The following is a 27,347-nucleotide window of genomic DNA, read 5'->3' as shown; positions in this document are numbered from 1 at the left end:
GGACAGAATACAGAGGTGGTCAGAGGATGCAGACAGGATACAGGAGGTGGTCCGAGGATGCAGACAGGATACAGGAGGTGGTCAGAGGATGCGGGCAGGATACAGAGGTGGTCAGAGAATGCAGACAGGATACAGGGGGTGGTCAGAGGATGCGGACAGGATACAGGAGGTGGTCAGAGGATGTGGACAGGATACAGGAGATGGTCCAAGGATACTGACAGGATACAGGAGGTGGTCCCAGGATGCGGGCAGGTTACAGGAGGTGGCCAGAGGATGTGGGAAGGATACAGGAGGTGGTCAGAGGATGCGGGCAGGATACAGGAGGTGGTCAGAGGATGCGGCTAGGATACAGGAGGTGGTCAGAGGAGGCGGACAGGATACAGGAGGTAGTCAGAGGATGCAGACAGGATACAGGAGGCGGTCAGAGGATGCGGACAGGATACAGGAGGCGGTCAGAGGATGCGGACAGGATACAGGAGGCGGTCAGAGGAATGCGGACAGGATACAGGAGGCGGTCAGAGGATGCGGACAGGATACAGGATGCGGTCAGAGGATGCGGACAGGATACAGGAGGAGGTCAGAGGATGCGGGCAGGATACAGGAGGCGACCAGAGGATGCAGACAGGATACAGGAGGCGGTTAGAGGATGCGGGCAGGATACAGGAGGCGATCAGAGTATGCAGACAGGATACAGGAGGTGGTCAGAGGATGCAGACAGGATACAAGAGGCGATCAGAGGATGTAGACAGGATAAGGAGGTGGTCAGAGGATGCGGACGGGATACAGGAGGTGGTTAGAGGATGCGGACAGCATACAGGAGGTGGTCAGAGGATGCGGGCAGGATACAGGAGGTGGTCGGAAGATGTAGACAGGATACAGGAGGTGGTCAGAGGATGCAGACAGGATACAGGAGGTGGTCAGAGGATGCGGACAGGATACAGGAGGTGGTCAGAGGGTGCAGACAGGATACAGGAGGTGATCAGAGGATGCGGACAGGATACAGAGGTGGTCAGAGGATGCGGACAGGATAAAGGAGGTGGTCAGAGGATGCTGACAGGATACAGCAGGTGGTCAGAGGATGCGGGCAGGATAGAGGAGGTGGTCAGAGGATGCAGACAGGATACAGGAGGTGATCAGAGGATGCCGACAGGATACAGGAGGTGGTCAGAGGAAGCAAACAGGATACAGGAGGTGGTCAGAGGATGAAGACAGGATACAGGAGGTAGTCAGAGGATGCAGACATGGTACAGAGGTGGTCAGAGTATGCGGACATGGTACAGAGGTGGTCAGAGGAATGCGGATGTCATGGTTATGCAATAGACTTTTGTCTGTCAGCTTACCTGTGTCCATGTGTTGATCTCTAGAGACCAGCTGACTCTAACCTGACTGCTTTTATAATCTCTCCTCTAGCATGGCTCCACCCCAGCTTCTAGCAGAGAACTCTATATTAACCTCTGCACTGCAGGCCAGCCCTGCTGATCAACCTTTGTGTGTTTTGGCTTCCTGTTTCCTGCCTGCCATGTGCTCTACATTTGTTTCTGTTACCGACCTTGGCGTGTTCTTAACTATTCCTGTCTGCTCGTGACCCTGACCTTTGGCGTGTCCCCAACTATCCCTGTTTGCCTGTGACCCTGAACCTTGGAGTGAACTCTGTTGTCCTTGTCTGCTTGTGGCCCCGACCTTGGCTTATTCCCTTACTATCCCTATCCTCCTGTGGGTGTGAGCTGGGGGACTCTGGGGGTGGCTACCTGGAGCCAGTTGCAGCCCAGTCCATCCTCACCACTAAAGGCTCTGGTGAACACCTGCTGGCTCTTATGCCGCATACACACGGTCAGACTTTTCAGCTACAAAAGTCTGACAGCCCGTCCGACAGACTTTCGACAGACTTTCGACGGACTTTTGGCGGACTTTCAACAGACTTTCTAACGACCTGACTTGCTTTCACACGATCACACCAAAGTCCGACGGATTCGTACGTGATGACGTACACTGGACTAAAATAAGGAAGTTGATAGCCAGTAGCCAATAGCTGCCCTAGCGTGGGTTTTTGTCCTTCGGACTAGCATACAGACAAGTGGATTTCTGGGTCCGGCGGAGTTACGACGTAAAGATTTGAAGCACGTTCCAAATCTAAAGTTCGTCAGATTTGCGACTGGAAAAGTCCGCTGAAGGTCCGGTGAAGCCCACTCACGATTGGATTGTCTGCCGGATTTGGTCCGTCGGCGTCCGTCGGACAAGTCCGGTCAAAAATGTCCGACTGTGTGTACGCAGCATTAGACTCCGCGCCCCAGGGAATCTTACGCTCTAACCCCGGTGGGATCCGTGTTGGTGTCCCAGCGGCCCTGCCTTCCTTACCACCCTGACTCCCATCCACAGCAGTCAGCCGTAGGGTCCACTACCTTGCGGTGCACTCCTGATCCCAGAGGTGTGCATCTGTCACCTAGCCTCAAGATGACCTGACAGCGGACAGGGTACAGAGGCGGTCAGAGGATGTGGACATGGTACAGAGTTGATCAAAAGATGCGAACATGCTACAGGAGATAGCAAGACAGATATTGTGAACATCAACCACTGCCATTCTTGCCTGATAACTGCTGCCTGTGGGCATCACAATAGATAGCAGCCGCCATCCAGCCAAGCAATGGATTGATGGATGCAGGCCAGGGGTCCGGTGGTGGGAGTCTCCAGAGTCCAGCAGCCAAGGATGGATGGTGCAGGCAGGGGTACAGTGCTGTGGTGGTGGGAATTCCCATTCCCATAGCGCAGCGGTGGGCCGGGGTTTGTTCTCCTGCCCGCTTCACTGATGCAGTGCTGAGACACGCCATCCATTCAAAAATAGCGCCAGGCAGCGCCATTACTTCACTTGCTCACTGAGCATGGGCCAGCCCGGACGAAAAAGGCAGAGTGTCCACGAGCCCAGCGTGCTTGAGAACGATGCAGTATAATGGTCGGCCTGCAGCCATATTTTTTACGGGCACCGCTGCCCGTAATGGGCATTTACTGGCAACCCAAAAATGGGCTGAAATTTACAGGCTGCCTGTAAATTAAAGGGGCGGTTGGCAACACTGGTGGAAGTCCTGCTTAGTTCCTTTTAAAATCCATCTTTTCTAGTGGTTGTAGCTTCCTACTTAGATTTTTTTTACATACACACATTAGCATATGTCTGGTTAGGCTTTTTGATTTTACACCTGTTAAATGGTAGACATGTGCACTGACAAAAAATTTGTTCATTTTTGTTTTCTTTTCATTCGTTTTTTTTGCTTTTTTTCAGAAAGTCGGAAATTCGGAATTTGGAAACTTAGAATTCCGAAAATCTGGATTTTCAAATTTCCCAATTTCCGAATTTTCTAATTTTCGATTTTTGAATTTACGCATTTTCAAATTTCCAAATTTTGAATTTCCGAATTCCGAATTTCCGAATTTTCGAATTTCCGAATTTTTGAATTCCAAATTTCCGAATTTTCGAATTTCCGAATTTTTGGAATTCAGAGATTCAGAAATTTGAAAATCTGAAAAAAAGAACGAAAATCAGTAAAATTTGAAATAATAACTAACTATTAAATTAGAGGTATTGGAATTTCCTTTCAAATTTGGCTGTTTGTGAACGTAACGAATACAAATTTATCTGAAGTTGCAAATTATTCGAAATAACGAATGCCGCATCTAAACAAATGGAATGGAACAAATGAATAATAAATAATAATAATAAAAGGGCTTTATTATTATTATTATTGTTGTTATTTATTATTATTAGATTGTTACGTTCCATTCGTTTAGATACGGCATTCGTTATTTCAGATAATTCGTAACTTCGGATAAATTCGTATTCGTTACGTTCGCTAACAGCCAAATTTGAAAGGAAATTACAATACTTATAATTTAATATTCATTATTAGTTAGTTATTTCAGATTTTCAGGTTTTCAAATTTTCAGATTTTCATTCTTTTGAATGTTCAGATTTTCATTCTTATTTTTGGATTTTCACATTTCCAAATTTTTTTATTTTCAAATTTCCTAATTTAGAATTTTCGAATTTCTGAAATTTTGAATTTCCGAATTTTCGAATTTCGAATTTCCTACATTTTGAATTTCCAAAATTTCAAATTTCTGAAATTTGGAATTTTCGAATTTGCGAAATTTCAAATTTGTGAAATTCTGAAATTCAGAAATTAACGAATTTGTCAATATTCGTTAAAAAAAAAGAATTTGGAACTAAACGAATTGCACATGTCTATTAAATGGCATGGCTATAAAATCTGTTAACACTATGGGGTTTATTTATTAAACATTCATTGGACGTATGTCGCAACCACCCATCCACACATGCAAAAATGAATTTTGGCTATAATTGATCAATTCCTATGATGTCAGTTCCATCTAGTGTCCAAATTCAGTATAGCTTTTTTCAAAAACCTCAATGAGAAAATATACTGCATTTTGCCCACTAGACAGAGCTGATGATCATACAGGAAAAAATTGTCAAATAGTTTGTTACCCCAACACATCATATTCCTGACATGTGACTGCTGTAGCATGTACTTGTATGAGAACGTATCCTGCTCTCTTTTTATTATTTTCTTTGTGTGAAATCCCTGGTTTTCCTGACAGTCCCTCTGCTTTCCTATTACACACTGACCACACTAAGCAGGAGAATACATCGTGGTCAGATCTCTAGCTATGCTGGGAAGCTCAGTTTGCTGCTGCCTCTCCCCCCAGCTCTTACGCAACTGAGAACAGAGGGAATGTGATCACTTATAATAAAAAGGGAAAAAGAGGTATTTGTAATGTATTTTTATATCTATACAAAAATGTTTTGCCTTTCATTTCTATTTTAAACTGAAACTTTAGGCATACATGAATGTGTATGACATTTATCCAATGAAAGTTTTATAAATAAACCTATTTCTGTACTTACATCATTCATCTATGTATAAGTAGATGGACAAATGTGGTTTCTGTAAACTTATCAGGGTGATGTCACACCGTGAAATATTACTATTTTTATTATATTGTTAAAATGTACTATAAACTTAAAAGGTGTATTTTTTAGAAACCCCATTAAATGGACCAAGGTGCTAACCTTTACAAATGTGTTCTTTAACTGTTTCAACAGATTTAATAACACGGTTTCAACACATTTAATAACTTTGACCTGGCAATCTGTTGGCATGCTGTCAGATGATTGTGCTGGTAGATAAATCTTACTAAGTGCAGTGTTTAAGGAATGCTTTTCTCACACTCATGAGAAATGTTTTCCATTTTTCATTAGCAAGATCCGTGATCTTGTCACACCTCCATTAATCTGCATTTTGATGCTGGCCTCAATATAGTAGTTAAAGCTTAACTCCAGTCACGGATTTTCTTTTTTTCTTTTTTTTTTTTTTTTTTTAGAAAGAATAGCCAGATGAGAGAGAATGCCCAGATTAGGAAGATTTAAATCTATTTATGGTTTATATTTCTGTCTGTGACCCCATTTCCTATACTTTCCGTCGCCGTGACCCCATACAAGCAGGAATCAGGATGCTGGACAAGGAAGCAAAAAACATTGTCAGAGGTTGTAACTCTCACAGTCTACTAAAACATGCTTTGGTTTTGTCTATGTCCCCATTGAATAGATGTCATTGTTATATGGATGTGATTGGAATTAGAGCAGGGTTGATGCGTGGCTTATTTCTTGTATTTCACTGCATTCTCTCTGTTAAAGTGAGCTCTTAGATTTGCCAAGCCTGTAAAGGGAAAATAGTGCACAGTTCACCCCTCATCACTACATGAGATGGCAGCAGAAACCTATTAAAATCCACAGAACACAGCACAGTTTTCCAACCCAACTAGTGGTCCTAAGGTAAGATCATTCAAGTTCTGCATTATTCGCCCAGACAAGAGAGTTGAATAGGGACAGTCAGTGCCCCCTCTGGTAATATGTAATTCCTGGTTACATGGCACATGATATCTTAAAGCGGAGTTCCACCAAAAAGTGTCAGCTCTGCTTATCCTCCGGTGCCACATTTGGCACCTTTCAGGGGGGAGTGGGTACCTGTTTTTGACAGGTACCTGCTCCCACTTCTGAGTGATCTCGCTGCGGATCACTCGGAACTTCAGACCCTCTCCTCCTCCCCCCATCGCCGGGTCATTCAGAAAATGCAGCGCGCTTCGCACATGTGCAGTAGGGAACCGGCTGTGAAGCCAAAAGGCTTCATTGCCAGGTTCCCTTACTACAAAAGGTGGGCGGCAGCACCTGAGAGGCGATAGAAACATCGGCTGGGGTACCGCCATCACTGGATATCAGGACAGGTAAGTGTCCTAATATTAAAAGTCAGCAGCTACAGTATGTGTAGCTGCTGTATTTTTTATTTTTTGCTGGTGGTGGCGGGGTGGGGGGTTATTGGCGAAACGCTTTAAAGCGGGGGTCCACCTATCTATCGTTTTTTTTTTTTTCAGTTCATTCACAAACTTTTCTTCTCAGCATTACATGCTCACATATTGTGTGTAATATGTCCGCCTGTGTCAGATTTCGTCGGAAAGAATAACTTATATTATTCACTGCAGGCGGTTTCCATCTTCATTGTGGGCATTTGAAGCCCACAAGCATTTATTTCCTGGATGTGGTGAATGCTGTGCTCCCAGCATTCACCGCTCGTTCCCGCACATGCTCAGTGGCATCCTGGGAAGCCTGAGACTAGCTCCCAGGAGTCTGGGAGAGGCTAGAAACACGCCTACTCCCACGGGAGGAGAACCAGGAAGTGCAAAGAAGAATAGAAAAATAAAAGGTAATTACGGCGATTTAAATTTTTTTAAACGGCATGTCAGCATCTAGGCAAGGAAGAGAATACATACAGATATTGTTCAAAATTTGGGTGGAACCCCGCTTTAAGTAGTTTGGTACTCTTTAAAGCAGTAATTAATCTAAAAGCAAACATTGAATAAATTGACGCTTACCAATTCTTAGATATTTGCTTTAGTATTCATTTTTCATTTATTTTTTACCTGGTGATTCGGCCAGTAAGCCTGTTACTTTTCAACATTCTTTAACAGACCAAGCTGTCCAGCAATATTCACAATTAGAGAGTTGAGACAAACCATTTACCACTGACAGGGGTGCTTACAGTGGTAAGCTTTTTTATGTGAAAACTTTATCCCAAAGAGAAAAAAACTATAGCTGTAACTGTTTATAAAGCGATAGATGGAGTTCAGTTTTAATTTGTTAGACAAATTGATCCAAATCTGTTAGTGTATTAAACACTACCTGCTCTCTAGATTAGGGGTCTCCAAACTTTCTAAACAAAGGGCCAGTTTATTGTCCTTCAGACTTTAGGAGGGCTGGACCATGACCAGCGGGAGTGGAAATTTTCCTGGCATCAGTGGGATTAAACACTGCCACTTTTGGTATTAGGGAGAGGAGCAGTGCCCCATCATTGGTATCATTGGGAAGAATAGTGCCCTATTATTAATGTCAATTGGAGAAATGGTGCCTTATTGTTGGTGTCAGTTGGCAGAAGAGTGTCGCATCTGACCGCAGTTTGGAGACCACTGCTCTAGACTGACAATGCTGCTGTCCAAGGGTGTCTCCAATGTTCCTCCAGTGGAATCAAGACACCTTAGGACAGGAAGAGTGTTATTGGCTTGCTCACCAAATGAAACTAAAGAGCAAAAAGCCTAAAACCAGAAAATGATTGCAGCCATCTTATTTAACAATTGGCAAGCTGCTATATATTAATTTTTTTGTTGTTGTTGTTGAAAATCGTCTTAAGTTTTTATTGGGGAAATTATTATTTGACATTGTGACATATTGGGGTTGATTTATTAAAACTGGAGAGTGCAAAATCTGGTTCAGCTGTGTACTGAAACCAGTCAGCTTCCATTTGTTTTTTTTTTGTTAAAGCTTAACAGAACACGCTGAAGTTAGAAGCTGATTGGCTATCATACACAGCTGCTCCAGATTTTGCACTCTCCAGTTTTAGTAAATCAACCCCACTGTCTTATTTTCTTTTATCTACAGCTAACATAATGCAGTAAAAATATATGCCTTTTGTAAAAATTATTATTTGTGTTGGAAATCTTTTGACACCAATGTTCTACTGCCTGGAGATGTAATGTCTTCTTCATACTTGATCTCAAACAAATCTACTCACAATAGTCCCAATGATGCATTTATTCACATCAAATTTCACGGTCTGTTAGCTAAGTCATCTTCTGAAATGGGTATCTTTTGTTTTTTATTATTGCCTCTGTAACACTCCCCCTGAAGGAGCCACTGGAAATTGCTCAGATTCCTTCTTTGGCTCAATAACAAGCCTAGGGGTGTTCTTTTTGGTGTTTTTTTTTGGGGGGGGGGGGTAACTTGCATAGGGTTGGGGAAGTGAGTGGGATACTCCAAAAAGAATGGGAATGCAAGCATGATCGCGCATGTAGCACTTACCCCCGCAGGAGCCTCTGGTTATGGTGGGTCATCTGTTCTGCCACGACTTTCCTAACTGCTCGATCCCCACAGACACACTTGGTCATAGACAAAAACCCATTTGTACCTGTGTGACTTATGAGCTAGCAAGCTGCCGCTCTATAAAAATGCACAGAATTTAAGTCACAGGTCGCTTGGAGATAGAATAACTGAATGTGTTACAACAAGGCAGACCAACAAAGTGTAAATCAATAAACAAGTAATTGCCCAGACTCAAGGACACTATAACAGAAAAATGGTCAATGAACCACTAACTTTCCCCTAAATGAACTAAAACAGATGCACTAGGTTAAACTGAATTATAACAGATGCACTAGTCTCTAGAATGGCATCAACTACCTTAGAACACAAAAAAGGTCCTTTTCTGCACGCTATACATACAACCCCAAATGTGGGTGGACTAATGCATTTTTAGTGCATGGGATACCCTTGAAGGTGGCTGAAAGTACCTGGAGTCTGAAATTCAACATTGTCTGGCTTTCATCAGGGCCTTTCTTAACGTGGTGCACATAAACTGTCCCTTTAAGAGGGTAAATAATTGCACTAGAAGCAGTCTCTATTAAGTTAGCAGTGTGTAGTGGGCGTTAAGGCATGTAGTTTAGCTTATCACTCCTGGCAGGTGACTATTTTGGCCCCAATGGCTTAGAAATCAGCGGGTTTCAGTAATCAAGTCCCAATGGCTCATTCTTTTGGCCCGGATCCTCACACAGGGAGCAGTCTCTCAGCTCTGATCCCAGAGTTGCAGTGTATACCACTCTCAAGCTCAGTTTCTGATGGCAGCTCTGGTAGACTTAGATGCAGGTCCATCTTCTCCCTCTAATATGTCCCTTGGATGTAGGCACTGATCTTGATCAGTTTGCCCCAGAAAACAGTACTGCTATCCTCCTGTGGGTGCAGGGATTTGTGGGAATTAAAGTCCCCAGCCTATCGGCCTCCATAGAAATTTATGGTGCAGAGTTCTCTAAAGGGCCACATGTCCCAGAATCCACTTCTGGCACAGCAAGTCCTCTCCTTCATGCTCCAATTGGCTCAAACTCTCCTGCTCCCTGATTGTGTGAAACACAGAGCCCGCAGCACAGCCAGGATGAAGAAGAGAGAGCAGCGGGAGAATAAGCACACAGAAGCACTCAGCCCTCTCTTTTTCACACAGCCAGCAGCATAGTGGCGGGGGGAGAGGAGGCGAATGGGGAAAGATGATCACAGAACCAGCTGCTGCCAGCTAAACGCACATTCCCACACTACACAAAAAAACTTGCATCCCTTTTGTAGGTATTTGTATTGCGGTGGCAATAAAATCTTAATAGCACCCAAATGCACCTTGCAAATGCACACATTTTCATACACGCCAAAATGCATGGTAACGAAATACCATGCATTTTAGTGCGGTGCAATTTTAAAAAAGGGTCTTGCACGTCTTTTGTGCACACAGGGCAGCTCATTTAAACGAATAGACTGCTCATTGAAATGAACAGGCTACTCTAAATGCGACACAAACCAGTGCACCTGAATAGGTGTAAATGGAGTCTGCACTGCATGAATCTATCTATGGCCGCCGCTGCCACACCCTATTCAGGCGCCCGGCCCCTTTTTAGGTGCAGGGCGCCTGAATTACAGTGGCGGGGGATGTTTTTGAAGCACCTGATTAGAGCCATAGGCTCTAATAGGCGTCAAAAAAGGTGACCTGCGAGCGTCATGCTGGGCGCTCGCAGGTCACTCAGCTGTGTTAGAAAAGTGAATGAATATTCACTTTCCTAACACTAAACTGCCTCCCTGTCAATCAGGTGCTCGGATCTGTTACCCATCACCTGATTGGCTGAAACGACAGGTGCTGTGATTGGACGCCAGGCGTCCAATCATAGCAGAGGATGGGAAGAGAGGACGGGAGAAGACATCAAGGAGCTGTCCCACAGAGACGGTGCGGACGGTGGGCCTGCGGGGGGCACACTGGCAGCATTTCATATGGCACAGTGGCTGCGTTTGATGGGGTACAGTGGGAGCAATTGATGGGCACAGTGAGGGCAATTGATGGGCACAGTGGCAGCAATTGATGGGCACAGTGGCGGCAATTGATGGGCACAGTGGAGGTAATTGATGGGCACAGTGGCGGCATTTTATGGGGCACAGTGGCTGCATTTTATGGGGCACAGTGGCTGCAGTTGATGGCACAGTGGCGGCAATTGATGGGCACAGTGGCTGCGTTTGATGGGCACAGTGGCGGCAATTGATGGACACAGTGGCTGAGTTTGATGGCACAGTGGCTGCGTTTGATGGCACAGTGGTGGCAATTGATGGGCACAGTGGCTGCGTTGGATGGCACAGGGGCGGCAATTGATGGGCACAGTGGCTGCGTTTGATGGGCACAGTGGCTGCGTTTGATGGCACAGTGGCTGCGTTTGATGGCACAGTGGCAGCAATTGATGGGCACAGTGGCTGCATTTTATGGGGCACAGTGGCTGCATTTTATGGGGCACAGTGGCTGCATTTGATGGCACAGTGGCAGCAACTGATGGGCACAGTGGCTACATTTGAGGGCACAGTGGCTGCGTTTTATGGCACAGTGGCGGAAATTGATGGGCACAGTGGCTGCATTTTATGGGGCACAGTGGCTGCATTTTACGGGGCACAGTGGGTGCATTTTATGGGGCACAGTGGCTGCATTTGATGGCACAGTGGCGGCAATTGATGGGGACAGTGGCTGCATTTGATGGGCACAGTGGCGGCAATTGATGGGCACAGTGGCTGCATTTTATGGGGCACAGTGGCTGCATTTTATGGGGTACAGTGGCTGCATTTGATGGCTCGGTGGTGGCAATTGATGGGCACAGTGGCTGCGTTTGATGGGCACAGTGGCGGCAATTGATGGGCACAGTGGCTGCGTTTGATGGCACAGTGGCTACGTTTGATGGGCACAGTGGCTGCATTTGATGGCACAGTGGCGGCAATTGATGGGCACAGTGGCTGTGTTTGATGGGCACAGTGGCGGCAATTGATGGGCACAGTGGCTGCGTTTGATGGCACAGTGGCTGCGTTTGATGGACACAGTGGCTGCATTTTATGGGGTACAGTGGCTGCATTTGATGGCTCACTGGTGGCAATTGATGGGCACAGTGGCTGCATTTTATGGGCACTGTGGCGGCAATTGATGGGCACAATGGCTGCGTTTGATGGCACAGTGGCTGCGTTTAATGGACACAGAGGCGGCAATTGATGGGCACAGTGGCTACGGTTGATGGCACAGTGGCTGCGATTGATGGACACAGTGGCTGTGATTGATGGACACCATGGCTGCGATTGATGGTACAGTGACTGCGATTGATGGGCACAGTGGCTGCGATTGATGGCACAGTGGCTGCTATTGATGGTACAGTGAGGCTGCAATTGATGGGGTTTTTTTCAGAATTTTTCAGTTTGTTTGCATCCCCCATGAATTTTGAGCACCAGTCGCCACTGGTCTGAGCCTAGCTGCTCCCTTGAAGAATTGTTGGACAGGAAAAGATGTCTAGACTGGGATACAACTGTGAAGGCTGATATAGCTGACATTTGAACTCCGAGGGAGCTGACCGATAGAGCCAGATCTAAACCCAATCCAAGGAAGCCTAGAATATTTAGAACTTCTAGATCACTACATGATCTGTCAGCAGCAGACATGCATTGAACAAACTTTGACCAGATTCTCCCGAAAACTTTGTTTGTGTTCATTCTTCTAGTATTCAAGAGAGCAGAGATGGCTCTGGAGGAGCAGCGGAGGACCTCCAATCTCGAGAACCAGGCAGTCAGACGCAACCGTGCTGGACATGGATGTAGAATTGCACCCAGTGAAAGACGGTCTGGCCTGAGGAGAAGGTGCACTGGATTCCGGAAGCTGAACTGTGCTAGCAAGAGGAACCATGGCCTAATTGGCCAATAAGGCATCACTGCCACTACCTGTACAACCTCTGTTGGGAGTCTTTGTAGAAACCCGAGGTTGACCAGGACTGTAAGAATAGCACAGGTCCTACTGCATTTCCAATGATCAATCAGGGCATCTGTGCCTGAAAACCTCCACATGTAGATACCATTCGTTGTTGTCCAATTGGACTCTGGAAAGAAAGTCTGCTAGAATATTTTGGACTCTGGGGACATAAGCCGCTGAGGTGTAGACTCGATTCTTCTGAGCCCAAGACATAATTGGCTCCGCTTCCTGTAATAGAAAACAGGCTGTGAGTCCCCCTTGTCTTTTAACGTAGGAGACCACCGTAGTGTTGACTAACCTAAGAGCACTGACGCTCCCTTCGTTATATGGTGAAAGGCCTGTAGGGTGCATAAGGCTGCTCTTGTGAAATTGACAATCCCGCCTGCCTTGAGCTATCCCCAGCAGGCAGCAGGCCCCCTCATTCCATATTGCTAGCATCGGACATGATTGTGAACCAGGAAATGGGGCAATAGAATGGCACATTTTTTTGTTAAAAATGTATACTTTATTTTGCATTAAAATATACTAAAAACTAATAATTCAACGAGGTACATTCCACCCTGTACTGCAAATGAGCAAATGAGACAGTTTCTCCATTGCAGCCACCAGGGGACTCACTCTCATGACTGAGGTTATGTACAGTAGATGACCTAAATACTGCTTAATGTCTTCAACTGCTGTAGAAACCCCGTTCAAAAAGTTGGGGTTTCTGACCTTCCCAAGGGTCCAGCTTCCACTTGACCCTTGGAACCGTAGACACCATAGTGGCATTCATTTTAGACACTGAAAGGCGTGCAGGTGGGAAGAAGACAGGGCCAGGAGTATTCTGTTCCAGAGCATCGGGATCCAGAGTCAAAGCAATGGTCCCCTTGATTATATTGAACTGAGGCCTGAGGCACACAAGAGACTGAGTGTGCTCCAGGTGACTCATTTCCAAATTCAGCTTCCAGCCGAATTTGAGGAGCATTGGAAAGACCTGACCTCTGGGCTCCAGCTGCTGCCCTTTTTTTGGGACAGTAGGAGAAGGACATCCACGTAACTATGCAGGCGTATGCTCCTTGTTTTGATAAAGACTATAACAACCAATAAGACCCTGAAAACACACAGGGTGGTGTTAAAAGCCCAAATGGCTGGGGCTGGAGATGGTCTTGACCTACAGTGAACAGAAGGAACTTGCGGAAGTCTTCTACAATGGGCACATGAAAGTAAACATCTTAGGTCTACTGGAAACAAGCCAGTCACCTGGCTGGACCCCTATGAATCAGGGACAATGTTTCCACCTTGAACTTTGCTGAAAAATGTCTCAGGTGCGCAAGGTCTAAAACCAGCCTTCGCAACCTGTTCCTCTTCATGACCATAAAGAGGGGTGAGTAAATGTCCTGAAATCTCACGCATTCAGAGACTGGCACAGCACCATTTTGCAACACCAGTGACTTTATGTAAGGCATGAGTATATGCTTCCTTTATCTCAGAGTGAGGTAAAATCCATTGAAATTAATAAAATTAATGAAACCAAGATGAGGAGGGCTTCTGAAGGACCATGCATGTCCTGAAAAGACCACTTTGACGTCCCAATAGCTCTTCCTAAAATCCTGACCTGGTCTGTAAAAACGTGCGACCCTCGCACACGCTCCAAACTTTATTCTCTAGTCTGTCATCTTCTCACCTATCAGGCGCCGGTCCTGAGACAGGACCCAAACTTGCCAACTGTGGCCCGGGTTGCAGTGCTATCCAGCTTGCCAAAGATGAAGCGCCCTCAAAAGGAATGCTATATTACGCCTATTAGAGGCAGGATCAGCAAGCCCAGGCCACAGCCATAGCACTCACTTGCCGTAACTGACGAGAGCATAACCCATGCCACTTTGCGGATGATGTCAATTCTCACCATGGAAACCGACACCAGCTCCTGCTCCACTTCGGGCTATTCACTGCATCTTCCAAGAAAAAGCGACATGTTTTGCTCAGAAGGAAGGTATATGTCGCAACCTTTCTCCACTCACCCAAAATGGTGTCCCCTAGTTCCATTAGGAATGGGGAAAAATAGAGTGCAGCCCTGAACCAACTTTACAGTCTCTGGATCAAAGCTGCATCAAAAGTCACACCAAGATAGTTCCGGTAACCTTTCCAGTGTCACTCCAACTTTAAGTCGCATAGATTGAAACGGGTGCCATTGAAATCAATGGTGTCCAAGACACATGACAAGTCGCACTAGAGGAAAACGGAGCCCAAGGTGCTTACAGAACTTCCTCTTGCTTTGCAGGAGACTCTACAGGTTCTATTCATGTAAATGCACCCATCATTGCCTTCACAAAAGGAGTTACCAGGGTAAAGAGACTCATCTCCCTCTGCCTCACTGTCTGAGGTCTTCATAGATGGATGGCTTGGTTGAGATAGATCCAATTCTTCCTGGTGATCCTAGTGGGAGAACACACCGCAATGGCTGATGAACTTTGCTTGTGGCTTCTATCAACTCTTTAAGGGATTCCTGCACCACGTGCCTTACCAGAGATTCCATTTGCTGGAAATCATCATCCCCTTTTCCAACCGCCTGAGCTTAGCATAGCTCACACAGAGACTTGCCCTCTGGGACTGGAGTCCCGCATCCCCAGCAGGCTCCCTCCTTGGAGCAGCTGACATAGCGGTGGCATAGGCGTGCGCACAGGGTGTGCCGGGTGTGCCCAGGCACACCCTAATCCCCCCATGCGCATTAGTGTTATCGTTCTGTGTAGCAACAGGAACATGGGAAAGATCTCCCTCTTACCGGCTCTGCCATAAGAGAAGTGTTTATCCTTTACTCTTTCACTGTGCCAGCAGGGAGATCAATGTGTCGGGGTCATATTTATGTAGATACATACACATGCATGTGTGTTTGAGCTTAAGGGTGCACACCCTAATGCATTAGGCTGCGCACACCTATGAGCGGTGGGTGCGTACAGGAGGATTTATAGCTTCTGCTATGAAGGCTGGACCTTGACAGTGACCTATGCCAAATACATTTGGAAGAGGAATGTTGTGATTTAACCAGGTCTTTATCATCTTATGCTGTGTATTGTCAATCTAACCTAGAAGGACTCACAAAAGCAAAATAGGGTAGAAAGGAAATGGTTAAAGAACCCAAAAATAGTACCTAGGTCAGCAAGGAAAGGGTTAAACCTACCCTCCCATACCTGTTACACAAGGGCTGGCCACACCGGGGGGGGGGGGGGGGGGGGTGGCAGTGATACATCTACAGTGTGAACTGTACAGACAGACAACCTGCACAGATCATCAAATCATAGCAGAAACACACAGAGGGAGCATACCAGGGTGTTAATGCAAAGCATATACCTGTGATGATTGCACACAGCATTTAGGGAAACTGCTGCAAGCTGCCCACAGAGAATTCCCAATATCAACAGTACTGACCGCTGATTGAATTTCTCCACTGAAATGATGTCGTTCCCAGCGCCCATGCGCTAAGCCCCTGGGCAGGAGTAACCCAGGGACGCCCAGCTGGAAGAGAAAGCAGCGGTTTGGAACGCCAATGCGCTCCAGCTGCCATAGACTGGAAGACATTAAAGCCAGGGAAGAAAACAAACAAACAGAAAAACACACAAACTGCTTCCATGGAATATGTAATATAAAAGGTATACATCACCGCACATGGCAACACAGATCTGCAATTCATTCCTGCTTCCACAATCAAACCGGACCAGGTAGGCTGAATTCGCCATACTTGGGGCAGATAGGGCCACCCGCTAACAGCTGGGATATATGACCATTGCGCCGCTTGCCTGCCAATGGCCAGGCTTTAGCTCTTCCAGCGCCTCTTCCATTTGCCCACTCCATACCTCGCTAACAGCTAAAGCTTATCGGAGTATCGCGACCTGTCTTCCCAGTGGTCGCCGTTGGCTGGTCTTGATCGCGCAGAGGAAAAAACTTCAGGTAGTCGAATAACCAAACTGGTCCTTAGGAGGAGGACGAAAAAGGAGCACGGCCTCTGGCTCAGAACAAAGATTTATGGGAGTGGGGTCCTATAGGGGAGGAGTGGAGGCGGGGTTAACCCATGCGTATGCTGCCATGGAGTCGGTCGGAAACCATTTTTTCTGGATCAGCAGGAAAACTAGATGTAAATTCTAAATGTCATAGTGTTACCTAAGCAACATCATTACTACTTGGCTGCATTCCTAGATCAGATCCAGCTCTGGTGGAGAGATCAGCCTAAAAAATGTAGTCCAAAATAGAAAGCCATGTACTCCTCAGAAGAAATCAGTAGAAATTTAGGAGCCATGCTATTAGCTAATACAAGCACATTACCTACCACCTCTCAGTATCAAGAGCAGGACAGAGGCAGCAAAAATTAGCGTGATAGGTCCTTTATTATGCTATCCAAAAGTATATACAGTAAAACCTTGGATTGAGAGTAACTTGGTCTGACAGTGTTTTGCAAGACAAGCAACATTTATTTATAAATTTTGACTTGATAAACAAGTGATGTCTTGATATACATGTAGCATCATGTCACAACTGAGTATAAAAGAGAAGAGAGGCACCTCTAAGTGTAGTAATATGGGTACATATAATGAAGGTACAACATTTAGCAACTCACATGGTTAATGATTAAAACAGGCACATCTAAGTATGCAGGGATCTGGGGTAAAGCTGTCAACATAGACCATCCTCCGCACCGTCATCGACGTCATCTCTTCCATGCTGCGTTCCACGAGCGGTTCAAGCCTCGCTTTCAGATTGCTCTACTCCAGGGTAGTCTTCCCGGTCACGATTGCAGACTAATGCCCTGTACACACGGTCGGATTTTCCGACGGAAAAAGTGCGATCGGATTGTGTTGTCGGAAATTCCGATCGCGTGTGGGCTCCATCTGACTTTTTCCATCGGAATTTCGGACACACAAAGTTTGAGAGCAGGATATAAAATTTTCTGACAACAAAATCCGATCATTTAAATTCCGATTGTGTGTACACAAATCCGACGCACAAAGTGCCACGCATGCTCAGAATAAATTAAGAGACGAAAGCTATTGGCTACTGCCCCGTTTATAGTCCCGACGTACGTGTTTTACGCCACCGCGTTCTGAACAATCGGATTTCCTGGCAACTTTGTGCGACCGTGTGTATGCAAGACAAGTTTGGCCCAAAATCCCTTGGAAAAAATCCGAAGGATTTTGTCGTCGGAACGTCCGACCGTGTGTACAGGGCATGACAGTGGTGAGAGCTGGCGGTGCGGAGGATGGTCTATGAGGACAGCTTTACCCCGGATGCCTGCATACTTAGATGTGCCTCTTTTAATCATCAACCATGTGAGATGCTAAATGTTGTATCTTCATTAATTGTAACCATATTGCTACACTTAGAGGCGCCTCTCTTCTCTTTTATATTCTGTAGCTCCTAATGGATTTTTCTTCTAATCCCCTTGTGGAGGCTGCCATTTTTGGATAGAATTTTTTTTGGTTACACAACCTATCACATTGCTGTAATCTTTTTATATGGTCTATAAACTGAAGGACTTATGAATAAATGGTTGTGAAGCGAATTATCTGAGTTTCCATTATTTCTTTGAGGAAATTCGCTTTAGATTGCAAGCATGTTTCCGGAATAAAATATGCTCGCAATCCAAGGTTTTACTGTATATATGGCTATACATGTGTTTTAACATTGGAATTGCTGAAAAAACTTTCAGTTTCAGTACTATCTACCTGCCCATAGTAAAACAGCTTCTGTATCCTAAATAGTACCGTCTTACTGCAGATATGATTAGAAAATCATTGCCTGGCTAATGCTGATTACAGTCATTTACTGGTAAATAACTATAAATGGTATAAACCAGTCTAAAACTGAAATAATAATAGGTATGCTACTGGCTGTTACTCACTTCCACCATTTGTAATATTATTTTAATGTTTGTAATTTTATTTTGAGGTTTCTCATACTATTTAAAGAACTCATCGCTCAACTAACTTGAAAAATACCAGAAAGTGCATTACCTATTCTGCATAAATAGGGGACGTATCATCGCACAGTGGTCATGCGGATACAAGGTAAGTATGTGTGCCACGTCTAATATGAATTATTTAAAGGACGTAAGAGTGTGGGCAGGCACCAAGACTTTATAGGCACAATAAAGATACTTGTATCATTAAAAAATCTAGTTTTATTTCATTTCAAAAATTGTGTATTTAAAAGCGGGGAAAGACAAAGACAAGATAAAACCTATATATAGTAAACAACATTTACAGAATATGCACTCCATACAAAATAAATCAAGAGACAACGAAACTATTGGATCAATAAGAGATACAGACAACCTATTGATCTATATAGTTACAGTACATATCGTTGAATCAGCGCCATGTGGTGATGGTAGCCAAGATTCTGTAAAAGATTATGGGCTCGACATGTTGCGCGCTCTAGCGCTTCTTCAGGAGCAAACACTACGATAGCTGTAATGGATAGTATATTATTAACAGCCTTCCCAAATTATTTTTTGTATATATATAGTTGGTATAAATACTTTCATACGGATCAGCAGATAATACATGGGGACCGTTAAAAACAGGGACACCAGGAGAACAACAACACTGTAAGCATATCAGGGCGGAGAAGGGGCAATGTGGGGACGGATGTAACATGGTGTAGATGTGTAGTAGGGGATAAAGAGGATATAGAGATAAGATGAAATGAAATATAAATAGGGTAGGGGGGAGAGGGGAGAAGGGAAAGGAAAAACAAGGGACAGGAGTGGGTAGGGGGAAAAAGAGAAGATGTGAAAAAAAAGGGAGACACCAAGAAGGGGAGAAGGACTGGAAGGGGGAAAGGAAGGAAACGAAGAGGGGAAAACAAGGGGGGGGGAGGGGAGAGGGAGGGAAAATGGGGAAGGGAGGGGGGGAGGGAAAAAAAAAAAAAAAAAAAAAAAAAAAAAAAAAGGGGGGGGGGGGGAAAATAGGGGGAGGGGGAGGGGAAAGGGGGGGGGGAAGAAAAGGGAAAAGAAAGGGGGGGGGGGGAAGAGGGGAAAAGAAGGGGGGGAGGGAGAGACGGGGAGAGGGGGGGGGAAAGGTGAACGGACCGGGAACAGGGAAAGGAAGGGAGGGGATCATAGGGGGTGGGAATAGAGAGAGAGGAAGGGGAAGGAGGGGAAGGGGATTAAGGAAAAGGGGAAAAAGAGAAAGGAATATACATGATAGGAGATAGTGGTGACAGATGAACTATGCAGTATGTATATGGTGATTAATGTATATATGTATATATACGAATTTAGTAATTATAGGTGATACCCAATAGTAGTGGTGTAGCTCACATATCCATAGATAAATAGCTTAATTGGAGTAAAATATAGTACATTGGGACTTACCCTAGTTAGTATGAAGCTATGTTTAGAAGCGGAAGGGGGCAGAAATAACCAACCCTCAGCTGTTTCTCTGTTAGATAGAGGTAGTTCCCAGCAAATAGGTAGAATAGGGGGGAAGCAGTTGTAGATCATGAACTGGTTTATATGGTTCATAAACATATAAGAACATAGTAGTTCCCAGCGATTTATATCCCCAATCTTGCTGAGTCTGTTAAGGTAAGTAGAGGCAATTGATAAAATAAGATAGCATCTGAATAGGTGGGAATAGGGGGGAGGGAAAAGAATGGTAGCATTATAGGCTTACCTAATTGTAGAGAGTGTAGGTATGGTAGTTGGTAGTGGAGCGCTGATGCGCCATCCCACCGCAGATAGTGGTTAGTGTAGGTAGTATCATCGGAGACGCCATTACGGCGTCTCTTGTACACCCGCCCCACCTGTAGTCACCAATCGGCGTAGCCGACGTGACATCATCCAGGTCGGCCGCTGGCGCGTACTGCGCATGTCCCAACTCCCTGCGCCGCTCCGATGACGGAGGAGCGTCAGGTTGGGAAAAGGCAGCCGCGTCTAGGTATCCAGGCAACCAGGGGGGGAGGACCGTGCTCGTCGCGTCCATCCATCGTCACCCGCCCATGGAAGGGAGGGGAAGAGGAGGGAGATGACGGCGAGCCCCTAACACCCCGGCAACCATGGATTACCATTAGCGCCGACACCTGCAGACATAAAGAATGCAGATGTGGCGCTGGGCGGCCGCACATTGCTCCTGATAATCCTACCTGAATTTTGCAATACAGGAGGTGCATCCAAGATGTCACATAACAACCCCCATTCTTATATGTGTAAAGAAAATTGTCTATAACTATAAACATGTTACTGATATGTAAATATTATATAAGGATAATTTGATGTTCAAAGAAATATGAACAATGGGACCGGCATCCAAGGGTCATGATGGCAGTAGGGTGGGGAACAACAAAATAGAGCAAAAACAAAACAAATTAAGACAAACCAGGATTTTGACAGCAGACACATGATATACAGCATATAATGGTACATGATCTTTTGTTAAAGATTCTGTTAAACAATGTTTGATATGTAATATCTTAATATATACCTCAAAAACATACAAGAAATTTAGGAGTGGTAAAGCATATCCGGAGGTATATAGGGAGTTTAAAGATAATAACCAGAGCTGTTAGACTCCCGAACAGCCTGATTTTAATTTAGTATACATGTATCTTATGTATAATCTTTGATATAATTAAATAAGGAAATAGATTAGGTTAGAGGAATGGTTTGTATGATTGAGCCTCATTAATCCCAGGGGGGACAGTGGCCCCCAAACGCTCAATCCAGAGTGTTTCCTGTTGGCATACTTTTTTGTCCCACTCCCCGCCTCTGGGGTCTAGTGGAATAACTGTTAATACAATAAATGAAACAAGGGAAGTATTGAATTTGTGGTAGAGATCAAGGTGTCTGCTGACTGCCGTTATCATTTTTCCTTCCCCAGAATAATAAATATGATCCCTAATTCTGCAGCGTAGATGTCTAATAGTCTTCCCAACATAAAATGCGCCGCATTGGCATGTCATTAGATATACCACACCTTTTGTATCACAGTCTGCGTGAAATTTAGGTGTAAATTTTTCTCCGTTAGGTAATATAAAGGAATTTCCTTCTTTCACCCAAGGGCAGAAGGAGCATTTTCCACATTGGGACATTCCTGGTTTGGGATGTGTAGTTTTGGGTGTAACAGAAAAATGGCTTGAAGTCAATTGATCACCTAAAGATTTAGTACGTTTGAATGTGATCTGTGGGAAGGGGTTGATATACTTATTTAAGATGGGGTCCTCCTGGAGGATCGGCCAGTGTTTGTTCAATATATCCCTTAATTTGTGATGTTGTTGGGAGAATCTGGTAATGAATCTCACTGGGGTGTTGGTTAGGGCTTCTTTTTGTTTATAGAGTAAGGAGTTCCTCGATTGGCGAATGGCTTTGTTGTATGCACTGCGTAGTATGGTTTTTTTATAGCCTCTTAATAGCAATCTCCGACGGAGTGCTAAAGCTTGAGCTTTAAATTCCTCTAGGTGTGTGCAGTTACGACGTAATCTAAGATATTGTGCATAGGGAATGCTCTTGATAAGTGATCTAGGGTGGGCACTGTCCGCATGTAATACGGTATTTCCTGCCGTTTCTTTTCTGTACAAAGTAGTGGCCAGACAATTATCCTGATCCTTAAAAATGGTTAGATCTAAAAAAGTAATTTGATTTACATGAGTTGAAGTAGTGAACTTAAGGTTCATAGAATTATGATTAATTGTCTGGACAAATTTGTCCAGTAGCTTGTGAGTTCCCGTCCATACTAGAAAAATATCGTCTATATACCTCCGCCATATGAGAATATGGTCGGTGTATATAGACAGGTCCTCCTGTGAGAAGATGGTACGTTCCCACCCCCCCAGGTACAGGTTGGCGTAGGCTGGCGCGCAACACGTGCCCATGGCCACACCCTGCACCTGGAGGAAGTGGGACTCCTTGAAGCAAAAATAGTTACGAGTCAATACAAAGTGGAGTAATTCGAGTATGAATTCACAGAATTCCCAACTATAGTGATCTTGTTCCTTTAAAAAGGTGCGTACCATCCCGATGCCCTGCTCGTGAGGGATGCTAGAGTACAGAGACTCAACATCCAAGGTCACGAGGAGGGCATCGGGAGGGACCGGCAAACCCTCAATTTGTTTCAGTAAATCCAGTGTGTCACGTGTGTAGGACGGAAGACTCAATACATGTGGCATTAATACAGAGTCTACAAAGCGGCTAGCATGTTCAGATAGAGAACCTATACCTGAGACAATTGGTCGGCCAGGGGGCAATGTAGAATGCTTATGTATTTTTGGTAGGGCGTAAAAGGTAGCCTCTTTAGGATTTCTAACATTCAGGTAATTGTATATATCTTGATCGATTAGGCCCTTTTGAAAGGCTTTACCAATAATCTCTAGGTATTCTTGCTTAAATTTTGTAATTTGTGTCTCAGGTAACAGGCGATAACAGTGCTTATCCGCTAGGATTTTATATACCATGGTTTCGTAGTAAGTTTTAGTCATTAGGACAATGTTCCCTCCTTTATCCGCAGGTTTTATTTCTAAGTCAGGTTGATTTTTTAGGGCTAAAATGGCTTGTCTTTGTGAGTAGGACAGATTTCCTGCGGTTATTGGCATAGTCATCTCTTTTATATCTTTGATAGTTCCAGTCAGGAAGGCCCAGATGTGTGCGTTTGAGGTTAATTCTGGAAATCGTTGTGATTTGGGTTTGAATTTTTTGGTACTGGTTGTATGTACAATAGGTGTGTTTCTTTCTTGTATGGAGTTAGGGGATTCATTTTCCTCCAATAACAATATGAGATCTCGAAGAGCTCGAAAGTCTTCCATAGAGAAATGTTTGACTTGTTCTGATATCGCCTTATCTTGTTTAGACTGTATTACATCTTTGTCAAAAAGGAATTTGTAAGTTAGATTGCGTGAAAAGAGATAGACATCTTTTATTGTCTCGTATTTGTCAATGTTAGTTGAGGGGCAGAAACTTAATCCAAGCTTAAGGACCTCAAGTGTCTCCTTCTCAAACAAGTAAGGAGTTAGGTTAATGATTTCCATGCCTAGAGTCATGTCGGCATTGTCGTGTTCATAGGAATTTGAAAATTTGACTGTGTCAGTGGGAGTTGAATATGTGCATCTAATGTGCTTTGTCTAGTGTTGAGTGTTCGTTGTGCCAGTGGTAAGGGGGTACTAAGGGGATTAGTGCCCATATCAGTTGGGCCTGAAGTGCTGGATTGTGTCAAATTGGGTGTTTGAGATTGATTATTCAATAGCTGTATTGCTTGTAAGGCAGTAGCTCCTAGATATTTAGGTTGTGCTAGTGGTTTTCCATTAGGTTGTGATGTGTGTCCTTTTGTTTGTGGGTGTGTCGAGAATCTTGTGTCAACTTTCGGGGGACGTTTAGAAGAGGGTGTATGTGGGTCCCCACCATAATCCCTTTTCTGTGCTGTAGTGTTATTACGGGAATGGTGATATTTATGTCTGGGGGCAGAAGATGTAGATCTGAATGAAGAATCTGATTCAGTATCTTCATCAGTAGTTCCATAATTATTAGTTTTCGTGGCCCGTTGATGGTTTCTAGAGCCTTTGCGTAGCATGATATTTTGCCAGTGATATGCAAAGCCTTCAGAGAAGGCCAATCGATCTTTTGATAATTTATTTTGTTTTTTATAAATGATATCTTTTGTAATCTTGGTTATGTACTCTTTTATTTCTTGGACTCGTTTGGAGAAGAGGGTATGCTCCCTAATGGTTTCATTAGATGTTTGTAGGTGAAGAATCTCCTGATCTAGTGTGTTTAATTCTGTCTGATAATGCAGTATCAGCAATTTCATAAGTTCTATGCTACATTGGGTCAGTATGTTTTCCCATTTAAGTCTGAACTCTGCGGAGGTTACTTGAAAGGAGGGATAGAGTTGAATCCTAAGCCCTAGAGGATTAATAGTTTCCCGTACATATTTCTGGAGAAACTCAATATGCCAGTACAGATTAGCTTTCTTTTTAAGAACACGTTTGAGTTTGGCCATGTATTGGTTTATACCAATTTCTTGCTCGGTGTCTGTGTTACAGTTCGTTTGAATCTCTGTCATATAACCCAACCAGCCATTCCCAATTGGGAATGGCTGGTTGGGTTATATGACAGAGATTCAAACGAACTGTAACACAGACACCGAGCAAGAAATTGGTATAAACCAATACATGGCCAAACTCAAACGTGTTCTTAAAAAGAAAGCTAATCTGTACTGGCATATTGAGTTTCTCCAGAAATATGTACGGGAAACTATTAATCCTCTAGGGCTTAGGATTCAACTCTATCCCTCCTTTCAAGTAACCTCCGCAGAGTTCAGACTTAAATGGGAAAACATACTGACCCAATGTAGCATAGAACTTATGAAATTGCTGATACTGCATTATCAGACAGAATTAAACACACTAGATCAGGAGATTCTTCACCTACAAACATCTAATGAAACCATTAGGGAGCATACCCTCTTCTCCAAACGAGTCCAAGAAATAAAAGAGTACATAACCAAGATTACAAAAGATATCATTTATAAAAAACAAAATAAATTATCAAAAGATCGATTGGCCTTCTCTGAAGGCTTTGCATATCACTGGCAAAATATCATGCTACGCAAAGGCTCTAGAAACCATCAACGGGCCACGAAAACTAATAATTATGGAACTACTGATGAAGATACTGAATCAGATTCTTCATTCAGATCTACATCTTCTGCCCCCAGACATAAATATCACCATTCCCGTAATAACACTACAGCACAGAAAAGGGATTATGGTGGGGACCCACATACACCCTCTTCTAAACGTCCCCCGAAAGTTGACACAAGATTCTCGACACACCCACAAACAAAAGGACACACATCACAACCTAATGGAAAACCACTAGCACAACCTAAATATCTAGGAGCTACTGCCTTACAAGCAATACAGCTATTGAATAATCAATCTCAAACACCCAATTTGACACAATCCAGCACTTCAGGCCCAACTGATATGGGCACTAATCCCCTTAGTACCCCCTTACCACTGGCACAACGAACACTCAACACTAGACAAAGCACATTAGATGCACATATTCAACTCCCACTGACACAGTCAAATTTTCAAATTCCTATGAACACGACAATGCCGACATGACTCTAGGCATGGAAATCATTAACCTAACTCCTTACTTGTTTGAGAAGGAGACACTTGAGGTCCTTAAGCTTGGATTAAGTTTCTGCCCCTCAACTAACATTGACAAATACGAGACAATAAAAGATGTCTATCTCTTTTCACGCAATCTAACTTACAAATTCCTTTTTGACAAAGATGTAATACAGTCTAAACAAGATAAGGCGATATCAGAACAAGTCAAACATTTCTCTATGGAAGACTTTCGAGCTCTTCGAGATCTCATATTGTTATTGGAGGAAAATGAATCCCCTAACTCCATACAAGAAAGAAACACACCTATTGTACATACAACCAGTACCAAAAAATTCAAACCCAAATCACAACGATTTCCAGAATTAACCTCAAACGCACACATCTGGGCCTTCCTGACTGGAACTATCAAAGATATAAAAGAGATGACTATGCCAATAACCGCAGGAAATCTGTCCTACTCACAAAGACAAGCCATTTTAGCCCTAAAAAATCAACCTGACTTAGAAATAAAACCTGCGGATAAAGGAGGGAACATTGTCCTAATGACTAAAACTTACTACGAAACCATGGTATATAAAATCCTAGCGGATAAGCACTGTTATCGCCTGTTACCTGAGACACAAATTACAAAATTTAAGCAAGAATACCTAGAGATTATTGGTAAAGCCTTTCAAAAGGGCCTAATCGATCAAGATATATACAATTACCTGAATGTTAGAAATCCTAAAGAGGCTACCTTTTACGCCCTACCAAAAATACATAAGCATTCTACATTGCCCCCTGGCCGACCAATTGTCTCAGGTATAGGTTCTCTATCTGAACATGCTAGCCGCTTTGTAGACTCTGTATTAATGCCACATGTATTGAGTCTTCCGTCCTACACACGTGACACACTGGATTTACTGAAACAAATTGAGGGTTTGCCGGTCCCTCCCGATGCCCTCCTCGTGACCTTGGATGTTGAGTCTCTGTACTCTAGCATCCCTCACGAGCAGGGCATCGGGATGGTACGCACCTTTTTAAAGGAACAAGATCACTATAGTTGGGAATTCTGTGAATTCATACTCGAATTACTCCACTTTGTATTGACTCGTAACTATTTTTGCTTCAAGGAGTCCCACTTCCTCCAGGTGCAGGGTGTGGCCATGGGCACGTGTTGCGCGCCAGCCTACGCCAACCTGTACCTGGGGGGGTGGGAACGTACCATCTTCTCACAGGAGGACCTGTCTATATACACCGACCATATTCTCATATGGCGGAGGTATATAGACGATATTTTTCTAGTATGGACGGGAACTCACAAGCTACTGGACAAATTTGTCCAGACAATTAATCATAATTCTATGAACCTTAAGTTCACTACTTCAACTCATGTAAATCAAATTACTTTTTTAGATCTAACCATTTTTAAGGATCAGGATAATTGTCTGGCCACTACTTTGTACAGAAAAGAAACGGCAGGAAATACCGTATTACATGCGGACAGTGCCCACCCTAGATCACTTATCAAGAGCATTCCCTATGCACAATATCTTAGATTACGTCGTAACTGCACACACCTAGAGGAATTTAAAGCTCAAGCTTTAGCACTCCGTCGGAGATTGCTATTAAGAGGCTATAAAAAAACCATACTACGCAGTGCATACAACAAAGCCATTCGCCAATCGAGGAACTCCTTACTCTATAAACAAAAAGAAGCCCTAACCAACACCCCAGTGAGATTCATTACCAGATTCTCCCAACAACATCACAAATTAAGGGATATATTGAACAAACACTGGCCGATCCTCCAGGAGGACCCCATCTTAAATAAGTATATCAACCCCTTCCCACAGATCA

General features: G+C 44.1%; 1 protein-coding gene across 2 annotated transcripts in view; it reads left to right on the top strand.

Annotated features, from left to right (window-relative positions):
• LOC141127359 (TRAF family member-associated NF-kappa-B activator-like) overlaps positions 1-27,347 on the top strand; it is a 115,569-nt gene that overhangs the window by 58,406 nt on the left and 29,816 nt on the right. The window contains exon 4 of one of the 2 annotated variants that reach the window (XM_073613702.1): positions 5,392-5,520. The exons of the other annotated variant lie outside the window; for it this stretch is intronic. Within the exon in view, the coding sequence (XP_073469803.1) occupies positions 5,392-5,400 (9 nt within the window). The 3' untranslated portion in view covers positions 5,401-5,520. Of the gene's footprint in view, positions 1-5,391; positions 5,521-27,347 lie in introns of those variants that run through there. 2 annotated transcript variants of the gene reach the window in all.

The sequence above is a fragment of the Aquarana catesbeiana genome, linkage group LG02 (genome assembly GCF_042186555.1).
Source record: "Aquarana catesbeiana isolate 2022-GZ linkage group LG02, ASM4218655v1, whole genome shotgun sequence".
NCBI classification, from domain to species: Eukaryota; Metazoa; Chordata; class Amphibia; order Anura; family Ranidae; genus Aquarana; species Aquarana catesbeiana.
The sequence above is the reverse complement of the archived record's forward strand: the minus strand, read 5'-3'. Positions and strand labels throughout refer to the sequence as shown.